At 35.4% G+C, this 21373-nt stretch overlaps 1 protein-coding gene across 2 annotated transcripts in view; it reads right to left on the bottom strand.

Annotated features, from left to right (window-relative positions):
• Positions 1 to 21373, bottom strand: part of ZNF280C (zinc finger protein 280C) — a 56846-nt gene that overhangs the window by 19250 nt on the left and 16223 nt on the right. For both annotated transcript variants that reach the window (XM_027609394.1, XM_027609395.1), the window contains 7 exons: positions 18785 to 18899; positions 15711 to 15881; positions 15456 to 15565; positions 7700 to 7917; positions 3775 to 3932; positions 3001 to 3101; positions 2073 to 2219 (listed from right to left, as the gene is read on the bottom strand). In XM_027609394.1, the coding sequence (XP_027465195.1) occupies positions 2073 to 2219; positions 3001 to 3101; positions 3775 to 3932; positions 7700 to 7917; positions 15456 to 15565; positions 15711 to 15881; positions 18785 to 18899 (1020 nt within the window). The remainder of the gene's footprint in view (positions 1 to 2072; positions 2220 to 3000; positions 3102 to 3774; positions 3933 to 7699; positions 7918 to 15455; positions 15566 to 15710; positions 15882 to 18784; positions 18900 to 21373) is intronic.

Here is a 21373-nt window from a genome sequence, read left to right as displayed (position 1 = left end):
GATTTGAAGAACTCAGACCTGCTGGGTTAACTCTTTCCTATACACATGGCAAGTTAAGACATACAGTTCAGGGTATGAAGAGTGACTACAGATCAGGTAAACCACTTAAGAGACACAGTCCCCATACCAAGTCCATCCATCTCTTACCTTTCTAAGGATACCATTACTCTCCTTACATCTATACCTCACTCCGGAGCTTAGGAAAGCATGGCAGAAAGCACTATGTTAAAAGCTTCATAATAAAATAGAGCCAGTGTTTTACATCTCATCCTTCCTTTCAAAATCAAAGGTCAGGGGCGCCTGGGTGGCTCAGTCGTTAAGCATCTGCCTTCGGCTCAGGTCATGATTCCAGGGTCCTGGGATCGAGCCCCACATTGGGCTCCCTGCTCCGCGGGAAGCCTGCTTCTCCCTCTCCCACTCCCCCTGCTTGTGTTCCCTCTCTTGCTGTGTCTCTATCAGATAAATAAAATATTTTAAAAAAACCCAAAATCAAAGGTCAAAAGATGGAATAGAGAACCAAGACCAGCGTTTTCCGAACTATTTCTCAAGAAATGTTAATAGGTATTGTGCAAATAAATGGTTAAATAAGTCTTGGAAACAATATGTACAATATCCCTTCCTTGGAGATTTATGAGGTTTTCCAGCATTTTAAAAGCTCTAATCTTAAAAATAAAAAACTTAATTTTATAAATCTAGCCATTTACTGAATTTGTTTTTCCAGGAGCAATTTTAGAGTGGAATATCTATTAACATCTGATGGAAAACTGTTAGGGAAACTCTAGAATAGAAAGATTTTGCCAGAGGTTCTTAACGGTGATATGCCATACCAGCATGTTGGAACCATCCCATTCATAACATAGGTGATCCTGAATGTACTTGGATATTCTTTTTTTTTAAAGATTTTATTTATTTATTTGACAGAGAGAGTGAGAGAGCACAAGCAGGGGGAACAGTAGAGGGAGAGGGAGAAGCAGGCTCCCCGCCAAGCAGGGAGCCCGATGTGGGGCTCGATCCCAGGACCCTGAGATCATGACCCGAGCCGAAGGCAGACGCTTAACCATCCGAGCCACCCAGGCGCCCCTGGATATTCTACTTTTGTAATTTTTTTTCAATTAACAACTACAAGTTGATTTCATGATCATCTAATGACTGGAACTGAAAACAGTGTTAGCACCAGTACTGAGTAAATTGGCCATGGCAATGCAATCAATAATAAGAAAATGTAATGAGCTGATCAGTGAGGAGACAAAACTTGATTACATAATCACATTAAGTAAACTCACTGACTTCTAATTTTGGCAAAGGTACTGTTGCTCTTTCAAACACTCAAGAATAGGCTTACGGTTTCATCAAAGTTTTCAGCCTAACTAAAGGATGGTCTAGTTGTGTCAGTAAAAGACCCAGCAAGAATAAAATGAGAATTCAAGAGAAAGGTAGAAGCACTAACACTGGTATCCCAGAAATTACATAGCAGAACTGGCAAAAGTCATCTAGGAAACAAGTTGTAACCTAAATATAGTTCTCTGGCATAGTTCACATATCTAGAAATAAGTGTCATTGCTATTTCCTTTGTCACTGGCTGCTACAGAAGACCATTATGGGTTGCTAATGACAACCACATGTCTTTTCATAATGAAAAGCTAAAAAGTAGAAATGAAGTTTGAAGAGGAGGAAAAAAGATTGAGTCTTCAATCTTATTCCCCAGTTCAAACATATCCTTTTCCCTGCTCTTGATTAACTACCTTCAAAATCATTTTCCATTTTCACCACTCTTAGACCCCTGAAATATTCAACTTAAGTATTTCACCCATCTTCCCTTTTCCCTTCCACTCTAGGGTTCCTGTTTCTACCTTTGTTTCCGTATTTTCACTAGTCAAGAGCCTCATCACCACTAGGAAGCAGACAAAGAAAAGAAGTGGAAGTTTCAAAAGTCATTCAGCATAAATTGTAAATTAATTGTGTCATTTGGAACCACTTAACTTTCCTTTTAGAACAAATCTAACAAATGCTCGAAGTTTTATATATCTACCTTTTTACTAAGACAAAATGAGCAAATAACTGCTAAATCTCACCTGATGCTTCATGTAATGATTCATGTAGGGAGTTGCCATTCTACTAACTTTGAGGCAAAATGGACATAGCAAGTTCTTAGTGTTTTCATGGGATGTTCTAAAATGACTTTCTACATCAGAAAATGTTGATGATCTAAACTGGCACACCTAGAAATATAAAGAAGGTTTAGTTTAACTTGAAAGTTTATAACTGATATGCAATTACATCAAAGTAGCAATGAGGAGTCATTTGTTTTAGAGGAATATTATGCACTACTAATTCAGCTCTGTTGCCTATATACAACCAAGAATTCTAGCACTGAAAATAGGAAGTATCATCTTTGAAACAGAAAAGTTACGTTTCAAAGTTTAGGGATCTATTTCTAAATATAACCAGATTTCCTTCTTCTTCTCAGATCTACTACCCTCCCTACCTTGCTTAAATTTTCAAACTCTGACATCTCTTGTCCTAGAAAGTTCTTCCTGCTGTATAAAATAGAATATTCTTTTCTTTGGATTTTAAATAGCATCCAGGCTATGACAGGAAATTTTTCTTATCTTGCTATCTTATTGGGAACCACTTCAAATTCTGGAAAAATACTAGTCCCAAAGCATTTAGTTCAGTTCCCCATAACTAATGGCATTTCCTATCTCTCTGTCATGTCTATATTCTTCTCTACATGGTAAGAAAATCCATATATTTGTCTTCTCCAGCAGGGCATTCTGTCTGTCTAGTAGAGGAGTCAGTAAACTGTAGCCTCCAGTCCAAGTCCGAGCCACCATCTCCACATACAACAGTTATATCAAGGGAGTTTCCACTATTGAAGAGGGTCTTCAATTTTAGTAATTCATTTTATTCTAACGGTTAAAAAGAGCGATAGAATAATACTATTTTGTGGCACATGAAAATAAAACCAACACCGAAGTACATGATAAAATGAATATGTACCTGGCAAATATATGGCATTTCACCGGGTTTATGAGTGTCCTTCATATGTTGCAAAAGAGCATGTTCTGTTTCAAATGATAATTCACAGATTTTACAAATAGCTGAAAGTGGAAAAAAACACATTACACCATTTTATGGATGTATATAAACAAAAGATTCATTTTGTACATCCACAACAACAATAAGTAGTGATAGTAATCGTGGTGGTGGCTCCAACATTTCTATAGTTGTTAACTCCGTAATATTGTTCCATGGACTTTACTTACATTAGCTTACTTCTCATGCCATCACTGACAGAGTACTGATATTTTACTCCCATTGTTCAGATGTGGAACTTGAGGCACAGAAAGATTAAGTAACTTGCCTGAGATCTCGCAACTATATTAAGATACAGAACTGGAATTTAAATCCTAGCTAGCCCCAGACTCTGTGATTTTTAACTATCATTGCACTTACTTTTCTTATGAGAGTGTAAATCAAGACCGATGATTTCATACTTGCAGACCAAAGAATCTGATTTTCTAACTTAGCCCCCTACATACAATGAACGCATGAGGTATGTGAAGGAAGTTTCTATGTACAAGAGAGACTTCAGTTTTAGCAAGCAATTCTACTGAAAAGTTTCTACAAGTTAAAATGTGTTTTTCAACTGTGCCCTCAAATCCAAAGTCTATTTCTTATTTTTAGGTTTTTTATCAGAATTCTTAAGGATTCCTCATAGTTTAGATGACCAAAATCATTACTGTTCAAGACTTCAATAAAACCATGACTTACTAGAAAACTCATGGGGAGTGTGTGTGCTCTCAATGTGACACTGCAGCTGGAACGGCGTGGGGTACTGACGGTAGCAGTGCTGGCAGGTGGTGTGGTTTTCCCAGCTCTCACTGTTCTGTTTCTCAAGTTCCAAATGGTGCTTCATGTGGTTCATAAACCTGTAAGTGATTGCCAATGGGTGCAAATATGCAGATTTATAACCAAGAGAAAAAACCTCTCAAATAAGGATTTGAACCTAAATGGTAAAAATGCAGTTGTAGTACTCAAAATATCTCCAAAGCTTTAAAGTCCTCTAGAAAAGTATGCACTTTAAATAATCACATTTATTTGTTTGTTTGTCAGTCAGAGGGGGAGAGCAGAGGTAGAGCAAGCCCGATGGGGGACTCGATCCCAGGACCCTGGGATTATGACCTGAGCCGAAAGCAGATGCTTAACCAACTGCGCCACCCAGGTGTCCTAATAATCACTTTCATTAAGTGGCTCAGTAAAGATTTTTCTTTCCATCTTTGTTTTAAAATAATCCATTAATATAGTTCATATGAAATACCACTAGTTTGCTAAAACTCTTCATCATTATTTCATATTTAAAAATTTTTGTAAAGAACAACATGCTCCAGGGGCGCCTGGGTGGCTCAGTCGTTAAGCGTCTGCCTTTGGCTCAGGTCATGATCCCAGGCTCCTGGGATCGAGCCCTGTGTTGGGCTCTCTGCTCAGCGGAAAGCCTGCTTCTCCCTCTCCCACTCCCCCTGCTTGTGTTCCCTCTCTCGCTGTGTCTCTGTCAAATAAATAAAATCTTTAAAAAAACAAAAAACAAAAAACAGGCTTCTTTTCCATACATGAAGTACTATTTACTTTTGAAAATAAAATCCTTAAGGAAAGAAAACCCTATCACCAAAAGCAGCTACAGAGTCCTGAGAGAAATCTTTTAAAGACCTTAAAGATATACAATAGGTTGTCTGCTGCTTAATGGCAAATTAGTATTTTTATTTGTGGTTTGGTTTCTAAATGCATGTACTAGCAATCTTAATACCTATAATTACAAGAACTTTTCTTAATTACAAGAACTTTTGTTTTATTTAATGATGCTGGTTTACTGTGAGCACAAACACTTCACTTTTCACAGACTGTGCCCTCAGAAGCACAGTCCATTTTTCAGCTCTACATTCCGCTGTCAGATTCCATAATAGGTTTCTTATGAGAAGGAACGGTGACCTTCAATGGCAGAGAGTACAATATAAAAAGGCAGATCTATTTCATAGGGCTTATTAAAACTTTTTACTAAATTTCAAAGTAAAGTTATTCAATCAAATTAACAACTTTAATATGCAGTCAAATATTAAGTTATTCATTATGAGTCCCAAAAGGATATAATCATGAAGTGATTATGTCTTTAACCTAGATAGCAACTGTAATATGCAGGCTTTAAGATTTATCTTTTCACATCTCCTGCTGATGGTACACTTTGAAACATCTTTTTTCCTCCTTTAATTTTTTCTTAAGTAGGCTCCACACCCAACGTGAGCCTTGAACTCATGACTCTGAGATCAAGAGTCATATGCTCTGCCAACTGAACCAGCCAGGTACCCCCTCCTCCTTTAATTTTAACATCATCTCTATTAAAATCTGTTTTAAAAAATCCTAGTTTTGCCTAAATATTTACATATAAAGGTCATGAGCCATTAACCTTTCAGCTCATAACTTTAATAAATAAAATCTATCTGTATAAAGTGATCTGTTAACTAACTAGCTATGTCTCAATTATTACACTGCCCCCATCAGCAGTGCACGTTTCTCAAACCAGCAGATGGAGATGTGGGAAAAAGCAACCCCCTCAACAAAGCTATTCTTAGAATAAAATAGCCCTAACTGGTTTTAGTGACACTTAATATAGGAAAAAATAATCCTACAATATCTTGACAGGGCAGAGAGTAGAAATCTTGAACTATTAGCTTCTATCATTCTCTAAAACCATCAATTTGCCATCCTAGATTTTACCATTAAGGTAAAATGTTATTTAACACATATTAACATCTTTGGTTACCTAGTGTCTACTGTTCAGGTTTTATTTGCTAAACAATATGTCAAAAATGCTACAAAATTTCTAAATGTTGGGGCACCTGGGTGGCTCAGTCGTTAATCGTCTGCCTTTGGCTCAGGTCATGATCTCAGGGTCCTGGGATCAAGTCCCACATCGGGCTCCCTGCTCAGCGGGGAGCCTCCTTCTCCCCCTCCCTCTGCCTGCAGCTCCCCCTGCTTGCTCTCTCTTTCTGACAAATAAAGTCTTAAAAATTTTTTTCTAAATGTTATAAAATATGCTTAGCTTAAAATTTCTAGATGTTCTGATAATCTGTAACCAGTCTTTTGGAAGGAAAACAAGAAAAAAGGAAATTTCATGTTTAATAGTAAATGGACTAATCTTACGGGAGAAAACAAAAAGCTATTGTTTAAAGAACTTCTAATATCATATGCCTAACATTTAAGTATAATAAGGAACTTAAACAGGGACCCACTTTTCTATGTATTTTACCAAATTTGCTAATTTTATTTTCTGATACATTTTACTGTAAAAAGGTAAAGATATGGAAGCAGGTCACAGAGTTCTATTGTAACACTGTTTCAGTGTTATATCTCAAAGCACAATTCTCTTCTGTTAAGCTACTGGGCCATTAGCAACTGATGGCTGTTAGGGCTTGATAAAAGGAGGTAAAGAAGTGTGAAAACTCATATGAATAATATATGTGAAAGGTCTATGAAAACTATAAGGCACTATCACAAATGTAGCATTCATAATTGTTTCAGGTTTATATTGCAGTGCATTTCAGGGTTTTTCTATGTACTTCATTTTGGACTCAAGGATTCATCAGACAATAAAATAAATGCTAGGCTTAGAAATGACCTATAGGACACTTAAGAATGTTAGTTACAAAGGACAGTTATCAAGGGTAAATATCTTTAAAAGTTTACATATACATGTGTGTATGTGTGTGTGCCACAATATACATACATATGACTATCTCATCTAAGGGAAGTGCACTGATGCCTACAATTTACTCTGAAATGTAAAATAAGTCAGATAGAGTCTATGGATGAACAGGTATGTGGTAACACAAGTGAGGTAAAATGTTAATGGTAGAATCAAGGTGGTAAATATACAGATGTTCACTGTAAAATTTTTTCAACTTTGCTGAATATTTGAAAATTTTTATAATAAAATGTTGAAAAGACAATGTCAAACTACGTAACCAATGCAAAATACCAATGGGTCTATCTTGTTACTTTGTTTTGGTTACTATCTTACTTAGGATTGTAGATATGTAATATGCCATATTACTCCATGACTGCAAAGTGTAAGTTCCTAACATTTAAAACATATATGTATAAGTCTTCAAAACCTTCAAAATTGAAAATTAAATCTCTACTTTTAAAATGTGTTAAATTATAAACTCAAAGCTGACATGTTTCATAAACTGGCACTTCTCTAAAGATCATCAAAAATGTCACTTTCTCTGCAAGGTTAATGTGGTAAAAATGATAAAATGAATTGAAAAACTAGAACATTAAATAAGACTAATATGGAAGAGGTCAAACTGGATAAAGTACTTCTTGTGATAGGAAAAGTAGATTCAAAAGAAGCTAAATAGTAAAAATATCACATTGAAAATTCTGAATTCAATGGTAATATAGATAAGTGATTTTTCTCTAAGTTAAAATAAATTTTGCCCTTTCTTAAGCTGTATTAAATACAAATCAAGTGTTAAACTCCTAAAATACAATAAAAGAGAAATGCTTTGACATGATAATCTGCCTTTATTCTTAGGAAGTGTTTAAATTGCTTATCTAGGATAGCACAGGAAAATAAAGATATGATATTTACATCAGTAGCATCCCAATTTTCAGACGGAAAGAGAAATAAGTATTTACATACCTAATATTGTTTTTAAGAACTTTCAAGCAACTGAAGCATTTAAAGGTTGTGTAAGTCTTCTGTTCATCATCAACAGCTCCTTCATGTCTTCCATAGTAAAAGTCACTAACTAACATGATCAATTTTCCTTTCTCTGCACCAGTCTTTTTATTTTCAGTAATTGCAAGTTCTGCTTTAATCATTTCCAAAAATTTATTTACCATGTCTGGACAACAACGCTGAAAGAGAAAAAAATACATGTAAGTTTTACTTAATCTCTTTAAAAAATTAGATACCAAAAAAAATGATTCTGTGTTTATAACTAGGGCAGGCTTATGTAAAACTATGCTTGGCAATATATCTGGAGAGAGTCACCAAAATGTTGGCTTCTTTCTTTATAGAGTCTAAAAAATCAAACAATAAACACCTCTTACCTTAATAAAGAAATAACTTCAAAAACAAAAACCTGAGGCCAGGGACGGTTATATATCTAATACCATTTTCCTTGTAATTCCAGTTTTGAGATGTAAATACCTTTTTTAAAGATTTTTTATTTTTTATTTTTTTGACAGAGAGCAAGACAGCGAGAGACGGAACACTAGCAGGGGGAGTGGGAGAGGGAGAAGCAGGCCTCCTGCTGAGCAGGGAGCCCGATGCGGGGCTCGATCCCAGGACCCTGGATCAGGACCTGAATCGAAGGCAGACGCTTAACCAACTGAACCACCCAAGCGCCCCTCAGATGTAAATATTTAATAATAATTTGATCCCTGGCCAAAAATTGTTCATTTCATATCTGTCAAGATATAGCTTAAAAGGAAAGGTAGTTTTGTTTTTTCTTAAAGATTTTATTTATTTATTTGACAGAGAGGGAGAAAGCACAGTGGGGGGAGCTACAAGCAGGCTTCCCACTGAGCAAGGAGCCCAATGCGGAGCTCGATCCCAGGACCCTAGGATCACGACCTGAGTCGAAAGGAAATGCTTAATCGACAGCCACCCAGGTGCCCCGGAAAGGTAGTTTTATATGCCATTCTGCACATGCTAAATTATCAAATAATATAGTAGTATTTTGGTAAAGCCTGGTTGGAACTAGACGCTGAGCACAGGTAACCTGCCATTCCCCAGATTCAAGATACTGGAAAATGTATGGGACACAAAAAAAGAAGCGTAAGTTATAATTTAAAAACCTCAACACATTCTATCTAGAATGCTGAAATATGTTAAGGGGAAATCAATCTCATGAATAAAATTAAGACCTCATATAAACTGACCCTAATAGGGAATACTTTTTTAAAGATTTTATTTATTTATTTGACAGACACAGACAACACAGCAAGAGAGGGAACACAAGCAGGGGGAATGGGAGAGGGAGAAGCAGGTTTCCCGTTGAGCAGGGAGCCCGATGCGGGGCTCAACCCTGGGAACCCCAGGATCATGACCTGAGCTGAAGGCAGACACTTAACAACTGAGCCACCCGGGGCCCCTGGAATACTTTCATACATAAACTTTTAATTTTCAGTGAGATAAAACTAGTTCATTTATTATATACAATTTTTAGCTGTGGAATTTCACTAGAAGAATTCTTTAAGAATAACTAGAGAGCAAAAATAACCCAAACTACATACTCGCAAAGCAACCCAAAGGGAAAAATTTAGAAAAATAAAGAAAAAATTGTGACAGAATCAAGACCAATCAAATCTATCAGATCAATTAAATCCAACCTATCAATGAATACAGATGGGTGGGTTTAACTCAGCTACTGAAAAAAGGAATTTCACATGGGATCACAAAAGAAAAAATGACTGTGAAAATTAAGAAATATACCAAAAACAAAGAGATTGGAAGGCTTGAGGAGTGCCTGGGTGGCTCAGTCATTAAGCGTCTGCCTTCGGCTCAGGTCATGATCCCAGGATCCTGGGATCGAGCCGCACATTGGGCTCCCTCTCCAAGGGAAGCCTGCTTCTCCCTCTCCCACTCCCCCTGCTTATTTTCCCTCTCTCGATGTGTCTTTGTCAAATAAATAAACAAAATCTTTAAAAAAATAAAAAGATAAACAAAGAATATAATAGGCAAATGGTAATAATGAGAAAACAAGGGTTGTGATGTCAAACAAAACAGAATCCAGGCCAAAAAGGGAACACTTAATAAAAATGCTAAAGGATACATTCACAATGAAGTTAAAAGAGATAGATCCATCTATATCCCAAATATTAACCTCCATAAAACAGAATTGTAAGATATCAAAGAAAATAGTGGTAATTTGAGACTTTGAGACCTACTCAAAAAATGACAGAGCAAATAGATGACTATAAATGAAGACAGAGGAACCTCAATAACATATTAGTATGTTAGATCTGACTGATAACTATCAAATTCCATACTCCAAAAACAAATAACACCCTTTATTTTCAACTTTCTATGTAACATTCAAGAAAACAGCACATACAAATTTCAAAATGGAGAGAAAAGGAACCTGGGCATTGTCAGCAAAGAAACTGAGGTTTGAATCTCAGCTATGCCAATTAATTGGTTATAAGACAATGAGAAAAAGATCTGGCCTCAAGAATTTTCTAAGGATTAAATGAAATAATACTTTAAAGCTTAGTACAGTGTCTTAGATCAATAGGATGTTTGACTTACACTCCCAAAATTCTTCCTTTGGAAGAAAAGATTACTTTTGTGGTATACCAATCTCCTTACCTATAATAACAGCAAAAGATCATTCACAAATAATCTAAAATTCACTTTTTCAAAATGGAAATCCTTACTGTAATATTATGTAAATTTAACTGATATATAAAAATGCATAAGTGGAATGCCTGGGTAGCTCAGTCGGTTGGGTGTGTGCCTTTGGTTCAGGTCATGGTCCCAGGGTCCTGGGATTGAGTCCCACATCGAGCTCCTTGCTCAGTGGGGAGCCTGTTTCTCCCTCTCCCTCTGCTGCTCCCCTGCTCGTGCTCTCTCTCTCTCTGAGACAAATAAATACAAAATCTTTAAAAAAAATGCGTAAGGTAAAATGTGAAAGTCTCATTTTTTTAATGACTAACAATGTTACAAGAAATAAAAGCTACATTTTAGAGAATGCTTGCCACTTTCTTCAGGTGCAGAAATATATATAATGTGCTATGATTTGTGTATAAAATAGAGGGAAAATAAGAACATTCATGTGTGCCTGTACATTCAGAAATTAAGTCAAAGAAGACATAAAACAAATTAATAAAAACTGATTTCTTTTGCAAGTCCTATTGGGAACTAAGCAAATAGATGAAGTGGGATTCTTCACTGTATACCTTCTTTTTAATTTAAAATTACTTTATTTTTTAAATTTTATTTTATTGTTATGTTAATCACCATACATCATTAGTTTTTGATGTACTGTTCCATGATTCATTGTGTATAACACCCAGTTATACATGCCCTCTTTAATACCCATCACCAGGCTACCCCATCCCCCGACCCCCCTCCCCTCTAGAACCCTCAGTTTGTTTCTCAGAATCCATAGTCTCTCATGGTTTGTCTCCCCCTCCAATTTCCTCCCCTTCATTTTTCCCTTCCTACTTTTTTTTTTTTTAACATATAATGTATTATTTGTTTCAGAGGTACAGGTCTGTGATTCATCAGTCTTAACACAATTCACAGCACATACCCTCCCCAATGTCCATCATCCAGCCACCCCATCCCTCCCACCCGCCCCATTCCAGCAACCCTCGGTTTGTTTCCTGAGATTAAGAATTCCTCATATCAGTGAGATCATATGATACACATCTTTCTTTGACTTACTTCACTTAGCATAATATCCTCTAGTTCCAATCACGTCATTGCAAATGGCAAGATTTTGGGTTTTTTGATGCCTGCAAAATATTCCATTGTATATATACACCACATCTTCTTTATCCATTCATCTGTCGATGGACATCTTGGCTCTTTGCATAGTTTGGCTATTGTGGACATTGCTGCTATAAACATTGGGGTGCACGTACCCCTTCGGATCACTACATTTGTATCTTTGGGGTAAATACCCAGTAGTGCAATTGCTGAGTTGTATGGTAGCTCTATTTTCAACTTTTTGAGGAACCTCCATACTGTTTTCCAGAGTGGCTGCACCAGCTTGCATTCCCACCAACAGTGTAGGAGGGTTCCCCTTTCTCTGCATCGCTACCAACATCTGTTGTTTCCTGACTTGTTAATTTTAGCCATTCTGACTGGTGTGAGGTGGTATCTCATTGAGGTTTTGATTTGGATTTCCCTGATGCTGAGCGATGTCGAGCACTTTTTCATGTGTCTGTTGGCCATTGGGATGTCTTCTTTGGAAAAATGTTCATGTCTTCTGCCCATTTCTTGATTGGATTATTTGTTCTTTGGGTGTTGAGTTTGATAAGTTCTTTATACATTTTGTATACTAGCCTTTTATCTAATATAGTTAACATACGGTGTTATATTAGTTTCAGGTGTACAATATAATGATTCAACACTTCCACACAACACCTGGTAGTCATCAAAACAAATGCACTCCTTTTTTTTTTAAAAGATTTTATTTATTTGAGAGAGAGAATGAGAGAGAGCGAGCACATGTGGGGGGGGGGGGAGTCAGAGGGAGAAGCAGACTCCCTGCTGAGCAGGGAGCCCGATGCCAGACTCGATCCCAGGACTCCAGGATCATGACCTGAGCCGAAGGCAGTCGCTTAACCAACTGAGCCACCCAGGTGCCCAAAACAAGTGCACTCCTTAATCACCTATTTCACCCATTTCCTCCCCCTCTGGTAACCATCAGTTTGTTCTCTAGAGTTAGGAGTCTGTTTCTTGGTTTGTCTCTTCTCTTTCTCTTTTTCCCTTTGCTCGTTTGTTTTGTTTCTTAAATTCCACATATAAGTGAAATCAGATTGTATTTGTCTTTCTCTGATTTATTTCGCTTGGCATTATACTCTCTAGCTCCATCCATGTCATTGTAAATGGCAAGATTTCAATTTTTATGGCTGAATCATATTCCATTGTGTATATATTCCACATCTTTATTCATTCATCAATTGATGGACACCTGGGCTGCTTCCATATCCTGGCTATTGTAAATAATGCTGCTATGAATATAGGGGTGCAGGTATCTCTCTGAATTAGTGTTTCTGTATTCTCTGGGTAAATACCCAGTAGTGCGATTGCTGGGTGGTAGGGTAGTTCTATTTTTAACATTTTGAGGAATCTCCATACTGTTTTCTGCATCAGTTCACATTCCCACCAACAGTGCATGAGGGTTCCTTTTCCACACATCCTTGCCAACACCTGTTGTGTTGTTGATTTTAGCCATTCTGACAGGTGTGAGGTGGTATCTTATTGTAGTTTTAATTTGCATTTCCTTGATGGTAAAGGATGATGAACACCTACCTTCTTATACTTTTTGAATCACGTGACTTTATTACCCTTCCCCCAAATTAAATAAACTAAAGATAACTACTCAGCCTTTTCTTTTCTCTTTCCATCTATGATGCAAAACATAAAACATCAAGTATCTCTATACAATATTACATAGATAGGAAGACTGAAAACACTGGCACAAGTTAATTTTTATATAAAACCAAAACCCAAAGTCCAGTTCACAGGAATTACACTCAGGGAGGTAGAAATAGTGATAAATCAAATACAGTTTTGCCCAATGAATAAAGAAATTGTGTTTGGAATTTTACACTTTTCTTTCTACATTTTTTGTAAAATGCTGAATTTCAATGAAAAAACTGGCGATCTTTGAAATAGCAAGCAATAACTTTTTCTAAGTTGCTTCTTTGCTTTGCAGTCTTCTCACCCCCTCTTTCCTGAATATAATTTGCATTGCGTTTTTTCTTGCCTCCTTTCTCCCTTCCTGCCATTTATATTGGGCATGCAAGAAGAATACAGATTCTCTTTCCACAGACACACAGAACACTGTAATATCTACTAAAATATCTTAAGTGGAATAATACCTAGACCTCATACTTCATTAGTACTTCGAAAATTGCCTAAAACTTAATTTTAAGAGTTTCCTACACCAACATAAAGGTAGAATTTATAACAACTATACAAACTATATTCTGGATTGAGCTAACACTATGATTTCTTGAGAAATGCTCCACCATTATGAGTTTATGTCTGAGTTCTGAACATTAAAATGCAAGACTGAGATTTTGAGTAATGTGACATTCATATGTCACCAGACAAAAAAATCATGTTAAAAAAAGGAGTTTTTAAGTTACAGGAAAGATTAAGCACCAAACAAAAGGCCTGCTTTACAAGAGCTTTGAAGAATGGCATGACCTAGTCAATAAAATATTCTGATTAATACATTATTGTCATTAAAAGTTAAAATACAACATGCATAGAGATTTTTTTTAAGTAGGCTAGGCTCCACGCCCAGCGTGGAGCCCAATGCAGGGCTCGAACGCACCACTGTGAGATCAAGACCTGAGCAGAGATCAAGAGTCAGACACTTAACTGACTAACCCACCCAGGTGCCCTACAATATGCGTAGAGATTCAAGTGTCATGTGTGAGTGCCATCTACCTGGGGACCCAACCCGACAAAGGCTGCAGCCCCTGCACGACTCGGTGGCTGTGGTACATGGGACTCACTTAGCTGGGAACCGTTTGGGATCGAATAAAGCAATGCGATTAGAGGCCACCCCAGAGAGGGAGAGGATTCCCCTACCCCTGAACCATTTTTGCTGGTTGCGGCAAAGTATTTTCCAAATAAGATTTGCCACAGACATCTGCTCTACAAGTGGCAAAATGTCAGAAATGAAGAGAAAGAAATGTTAAGATCCGAGAAATAAATGACTCAACCTGGGAAAGCTCCAATACCCACAAACACTCAGGGCTGTCACTAAGAGAAACATCGGACTTTCTGCAAAGTCTTCTAGATATAATACTTTAAAGAGGTCGGAGGTAGGTCTATTTCTTCCATTTCTTAAAATACTACATACTGTGTTTAATGTATTCTCTCAAGCCTCAGAGAGATCAATGACAGTCACATCTCTTAGACAAAGCAACAACTAAAGCTTTGATCTAGCATCATTAGTTTTAAGCAACTCCCACAAATTGTCATTTTCACCTTACTTCAGCATCCAGCTCCAGAAAACAGATATTTTTACCAATAATTTTATGGTTGATAAAGCCATTATCACATCTAATAAAATTACCAAGGATTACTTCGTATCCTCTAATATCCCCCCCAAAATACAATATGCATATACGATAGTACATATAAGCTTAATTTTTAAGATTTCATGACTGGGAAAGATTTTAAAATCTTGTATAAAGATAATCATCATGGGGTGCCTGGGTGGCTCAGTCAGTTAAGCGGCTGCCTTCGGCTCAGGTCATGATCCCAGGGTCCTGGGATCAAGCCCCGCATCGGGCCCCCTGTGCTACTGGAAGCCTGCTTCTCCCTCTCCCACTCACCCCTGCTTGTGTTCCCTCTCTCGCTGTGTCTCTCTCTGTCAAATAAATAAAATCTTTTTTAAATTTTATTTTATTATGTTATGTTAGTCACCATACATCATTAGTTTTTGATGTAGTGTTCCATGATTATTTGCATATAATACCCAGTGCTCCATTCAATACATGCCCTCCTTAAATAAATAAAATCTTAAAAGATAATCATCACAAATATCAATTTTTACTTAAGTTATATAGAAATACCAATGAGAAGATTTCTTATCTAAATACCTGGACAAACTAGCATTTACTATATATCAATCCTTAATGCTTTCAGGGATTTGTCAGTATTTTTAAAAATCAAATTTTGGAAAAAGTTTTACCTTCATGTGATATTTCAAAGGATCCAGAAGATTAAACTTTACATTGCACTTTGGACAAGATCTTAGAAAAGGTGTTCCAGTTTTATAGTGAGCTGATGAGGTATTTGTACCTAAAATAGATTAAGAACTTTTATGACTCAAATTCTTTTTTAAACATTAAACAACCAGTAAAAAAAGTTTAAAAATTCATCACAATTTCTAAAATTTATGTATAAATAATATAATTTCTATTTTATATGCTAGATTCATATTTACCTTTTGATATCATAACATGGGAAGATGTCACTGGAGGAGAGTTAGTTAGAGACAATGAAGCACAAGGACTTATTTCAGAAACACTTTCGCTGGTCTTTGGCTTTTTTGGAGTAACACTGTTTACTTTAGAAGCAGAAGAACGTTTTAATATAGGCAGAGTTTGATCTATACCTACAATGATATAAATAGTGGGAAAAATATTTGTAAATATGTATAGAACACTGCTTACAAATGCTACTAAAATGGCTTTATATTTGAATTTAAGTAAAAACACTTTGAAGCTAAATTAAAGATAACATAATTGAATTATATCATACAAATAACAAAGAATGATCAAAAAAAGAAAAAATTTATATGATCAATAGGTCAAAAGAAATTGTACAAACAGCTATTATGAACTACACATATTTGAACAATTCATGAAATAAACTTTTTATACAATAAAATTCTAAAAATACTTTCAAATAAATATGTAAATAGGTATAAAAGAGGTCAGACCAAAAGAATCCGAAGCAAAAAAATTAAAGCACAGAGAATGTTCTAAGCTCAGTTCCCAAAAATGAATTTATCTTTAGATGCTTAAATACATTTGGGCTTGGAAACAAAAACTACCTTTATTCTAAAAATTTAGAGAAACCCTTTAGATACTTAAAAAAAACTTAAGATGTCTAATGGAAAACTCTAGTTGGTTCTTTTTCCACTTATTAACAATCTGATGGATTTAAATTATCTGTTTATTCCCTATGAACAAAGTACAACTAATCTTGAATAATACCTTGTTCATTCATATGGAAAGTCTTAAGAAGTTAGTATAATGGTCTTCAAATGACACTCCCCTGAGGCTAACGATTTTGCTTTAGGGAATACAGTAAGCATGTCAGATAGAAAAACTCTCCTTTTACCCTTTTTAAAAAATTAGATTTTTACATAAAATTTTTTTGAGGAGATTTCATCACTAAAGATAGTTCTGAGCTTGAAAACCATCACCTTAAAGGCTAAGGGATTGTGTAATTCAGGGCATCTGCAAGAACAGTGGGGCTATTTAGGATATAATCAAACACAGCAAAAGTCCTTTTGAAAATAACACACAACTGTACTTTGTGATAAAGATTCTAAAACTGCACATCATATTTTAATGCTCCCAACTGTACACTAATAGGCGAAGCAGTAGAATAGAGAAATACAAGGAAAAGGAGAGCACTGCATTAGTGGGCTCCCTGTCAAATCTGTCTTTCATTCTTTGAGATAACAGAAACGATTTTTTTTCCATCTTCAAGCACATGGTTACTGACAGCTATACTGCAGGCACTTGGGACTGATTTCTGTGTAATCACTAACATTTTCCTCAGATGCTTAGGTTACTTGAACAACCAATGAGTGCTGGTATTTTGGCAATTAGTTCTCTAGCAGGCTGTATAGTAAAAATAGACTGTTTTGTATATAATTTTTTTAAGCATGAGTAAATCTCCAAGTTAAATAAAATCACTCTGAGCTCAATAGTTTTAAATTCTAACCGTTTAACTTGTTTATTTCTATTGCCTTTGGCTTGTGCCATTCACTCTCTTCAACAATGCCAATAAAAATCCTATTCTCATTCTTCAAAATCAAGTTCAAATCCAACCTTCTCCAAGAACCTTCTATGATCATCCTTGACAGGAGTCCATTAATCATGCTTCTGAACACATAATACATATTATCATTCATAATTATCATTCTAAGAACTGTTTACTGTCAAGTTCTTTAAAGGCTTAGGGCATTTTTCATTTCTCACTTATCTCATTTGAACCTCAAAAAAGGCCTGAGATAAGGAGAGCAAGAATTAAAATTCTATCTCCAAATGGTGACTTCAGGTCTGGAAAATGAATGTATTATCTGAGAAAGATAAAAGTATATATTTCAATAAAATGAGAAAATTGAAGTGTAAAGAGGTGACTTGATAAAGGTCACAAAAATCTTTAGGATACAGGCTCAAATCTACACCTTCCTAACTGACTATAACCCTATTTCCCATCAAGGCAAAGTTCCACTCCCTGCAATACAACAACTTACAGAAAGAGTAGGCATCACTGTTTTACCCCCTAGAATCTTCAAGAATTCAGATGTTTTTATGAATAAAGACCATGTGCATTATAAAATCAGATTTCAGACAACTATTTTACTTTCTCGTTTATTTTGGTTCTTGCCTACTTTACTAACTAGATAAGTGACACCTAGATAGGTAAATAACAAGCCATGTGTTATCAAAATGGGAAAAATATTTTTGGCAAACATATTACTATAATTTTTTTTCTATTTTGGTTTGGTAAATGTATATGAATTTGCTAGTAAACAATTTAAACATTAAAAAATTCTTATGTACCTCTGTCCAATTATTGAAATATAACAAACTTACTAATATACAAACAGCAATTGCTTTGATTATGGGGAATTTTTCAACTAAATAAAATTCTTTCATGGCATACTAATTTATTTCAAGTTAATGAAGAACTTTGTTATTGTACACAAAGAACTAATTCTTCAATTAAAAATTTACATTATTCCTTCAATGGATATTTACTAAGTACTTACTATGCACAAATGACTATTTTTGTAATACTTCCTTTTTATAATGATACTCTATAATCATATTTAACTATCATATCAACATCATTTATTTGGAAAGAAAGACACAAGTCTATGAAAAAACTCAACTATAACCATGTACTTTTTCTCATACTAATGGCCTTCCAAATGATTAATACTTTTTTTTAAAAAATGATAGTATTAGGTCATTAGGAGACTTCCTAGACTCAGAGAATTTATATTAAGATTTTTCAGCCCATGGCTGGCTCTAAGTGAGAATGAGCTCAAAAAATACATGTTAGCTAACTTAATAGAAAGAGATACAATATTCTATTATTAAATACAAATTTATAAAAAATCACACAAGAAAGGCATTCAGGGATTATTAGCTTCTATTTTACGGTATATGAAAAACTTAACACGAAGGTATGGGTTTCAAAATAAAAATTCATTCCACATCTATATTCATCAAGTTTCTTTTTATTATACCCCAAAAAAGTGCTAAGCCAAACCTTCTATATAAATTGTTGATCCCTCTTGGGACAGTGGAATTGTATCCTGGGTCAAGTCAAATAGTAACTCTGAAGAATCATCCGATTCAACTTGTGATGAATTCTTTGTAAAATCCTGTAAAAAGTTATAATTATTTTGTTTCATAAACTTTTATAAAAGTAAATTTAATTGTATGACAATACTATAAAGATAACACCTTAATAATTTAATTACTAATAAGCTATAAGACACTAAGGTAATTATTATTCTGTCAAAGTTAGCATTTAGTGGGTAAGGGTTATATGGGAACTCTCTGGATTACTTCTGCAGTTTTTCTATAAATCTAAAATTAGTTTGAAATTAAAAGTTAAAGTTAAGAAATAATGACAATATTATTGGCAAAGTAGACATGTTTTGGTACAACTTTTCTACAAGAAAATTTTGGCAATATCTATCAAGGGCTTTAAAAAGTTCATATCCTTTGACCCAAATATTCCACTTACATTAATTTATGCTAAGGAAATGAAAATATTTAATGGAGAATTATTTATAACAGCAAAAAATAAAAACCTGTATATCCAACAATGGAGGAATGGTTAAATAAAATAAATGATAGACTATAATGCAACATCATGCTTTTGAAAAATAACCAAAAACAAAGAAAAATGTTTCCAATATAAAGTTCAGTGAAAAAAGAGGAGCACATATCTGCGTACAAAATATAATCCTGATATATTCTATATACCACACTACCCATCTGCAAAAAAACAAAGTCAAAGTACAGTATGTATTGTCTTGTTTCTTTTCTAACTACTGCCCCCATACACAGTACGTTTATAAAACAGGAATATAGGGATCTTGCTTGCATGTTTTGTGCTTACAAGCTGAGAAAAAAAATCAGGTTTCAAGAATTTTACTTTGTTATTGTTTTCTGTTTACATGGGCTTAGTAAGAAGTTATAGAGACAGATATTGAACTGAACCAAACCATTCCATTCCTAGAATTTGAGCATAACAGGCAGATTTCTGCATTTGAGCCTTAATATGTATTATATAAAATGACTGTATGACTCAATGATGGCTTTATGACTTAACTGTAACCAAGCATAATCTTCTGCAAGGTAAATATTTTCTCCAAATATTTGCACTTACAAATGGAAAATATTCACTAGCAATTCTCCAAACAGTTCTTTCACAGAAGTTCCTCCAAATAAAGTTAATACTTCATTTTTTTCTAAAGATTTTATTTATTTATTTGAGAGAGAGAGAATGAGAGAGAGAGAGCATGAGAGGGGGGAGGGTCAGAGGGAGAAGCAGACTCCCTGCTGAGCAGGGAGCCTGATGAGCGGCTCAATCCTGGGACTCCAGGATCATGACCTGAGCTGAAGGCAGTCACTTCACCAACTGAGGCACCCAGGCGCCCCTAAAGTTAATACTTTAAACCTTTTCCTAGGTGATAACTCTGGCCAATTAAGTACCATTGTTTCAGAGAGCAGACATATTAGTCAACAAATAACTTATTAAAATAATTCTCTAATTGGGAATTTTTTATATCTCATAAAATAGTTCAGAAAGATACCAAATACAACAGTGAGGTACAACAGGCAATAGACTGGAATTTAAAAGACCTCCATTTATTTATGGGCCAGGCACTTGAGATTCAAGTTTTCACCTTTCCAACTGAAATAATAGCTGCCAATTGTCTATTTAAAACGTACTTGACTCTTTTACAGTCCATGTATTATATCAGGTAGTTGTGACAACAGTACTAATAAAGACCTAATATTATCTCCCACCTTATAAATAGGTAAGCTAAAGTTCAGTATAGTTAAGTAAGGTTCCCAATACAATCCAGCTTGTTCTTGATGATGAAGCTGGAATTGGAACCAAGGTTGGCCTGATTATAAAGCCTGTGCCCTTGGGATGCCTGGGTGGCTCAGTCGGTTAAGCGTCCTAATTTTTTTTTTTTTCTAAGTAGGCTCCACACAGCATGGAGATCACGACCTGAGCTGAGACCAGGAGCTGGAAGCCTAACTGACTGAGTCACCCAGGCACCCCAGGCATCCATCCTACTCTTGATCTCAGCTCAAATCTTGATCTCAGGGTCCTGAGTTTAAGACCCGTGGGTGTGGAGCCTATTTAAAAAAAAACAACCTGTGCCCTTAAGCTATATCACACTGACATTAAAAGGGACAATAACAATTATCTTCTAGACTGCCATGAAGAGTTGTGGTAAAGAGAAGAAAAAACTTAAAATTATCAGAGAAAATTCCCTCACATAGGATTCTCAATTAATTTGAAAATATAGATCTGTCATTCTCCACCCTGGCTCACATTAGAATCACTTGGAGAGTTAAAAAAAAAAAAAAAACTATCATGCCCAGGCCTCACCCCAGATCAAACGACAAAAAACTTTTTTTTAAAGCTCCCTAGGATTGGGAAACTGATTGAGGAGCTTTGATTAAACAACCAAGCCCACAAAAACAAAAAGTTCTGAGTTTTGAATGAGTTCTAGTTTCTAAGTTTTTTTTTAATATGAAAGATACCACCCCCTCCATTGTTCTCCTTCTCTAGGTCCAAGGTAGGAATAATTTTCATCTATCTCCATGT

The sequence above is a fragment of the Zalophus californianus genome, chromosome X (genome assembly GCF_009762305.2).
Source record: "Zalophus californianus isolate mZalCal1 chromosome X, mZalCal1.pri.v2, whole genome shotgun sequence".
Classification (NCBI taxonomy): domain Eukaryota; kingdom Metazoa; phylum Chordata; class Mammalia; order Carnivora; family Otariidae; genus Zalophus; species Zalophus californianus.
This window is presented reverse-complemented; position numbering and strand designations above follow the sequence as displayed.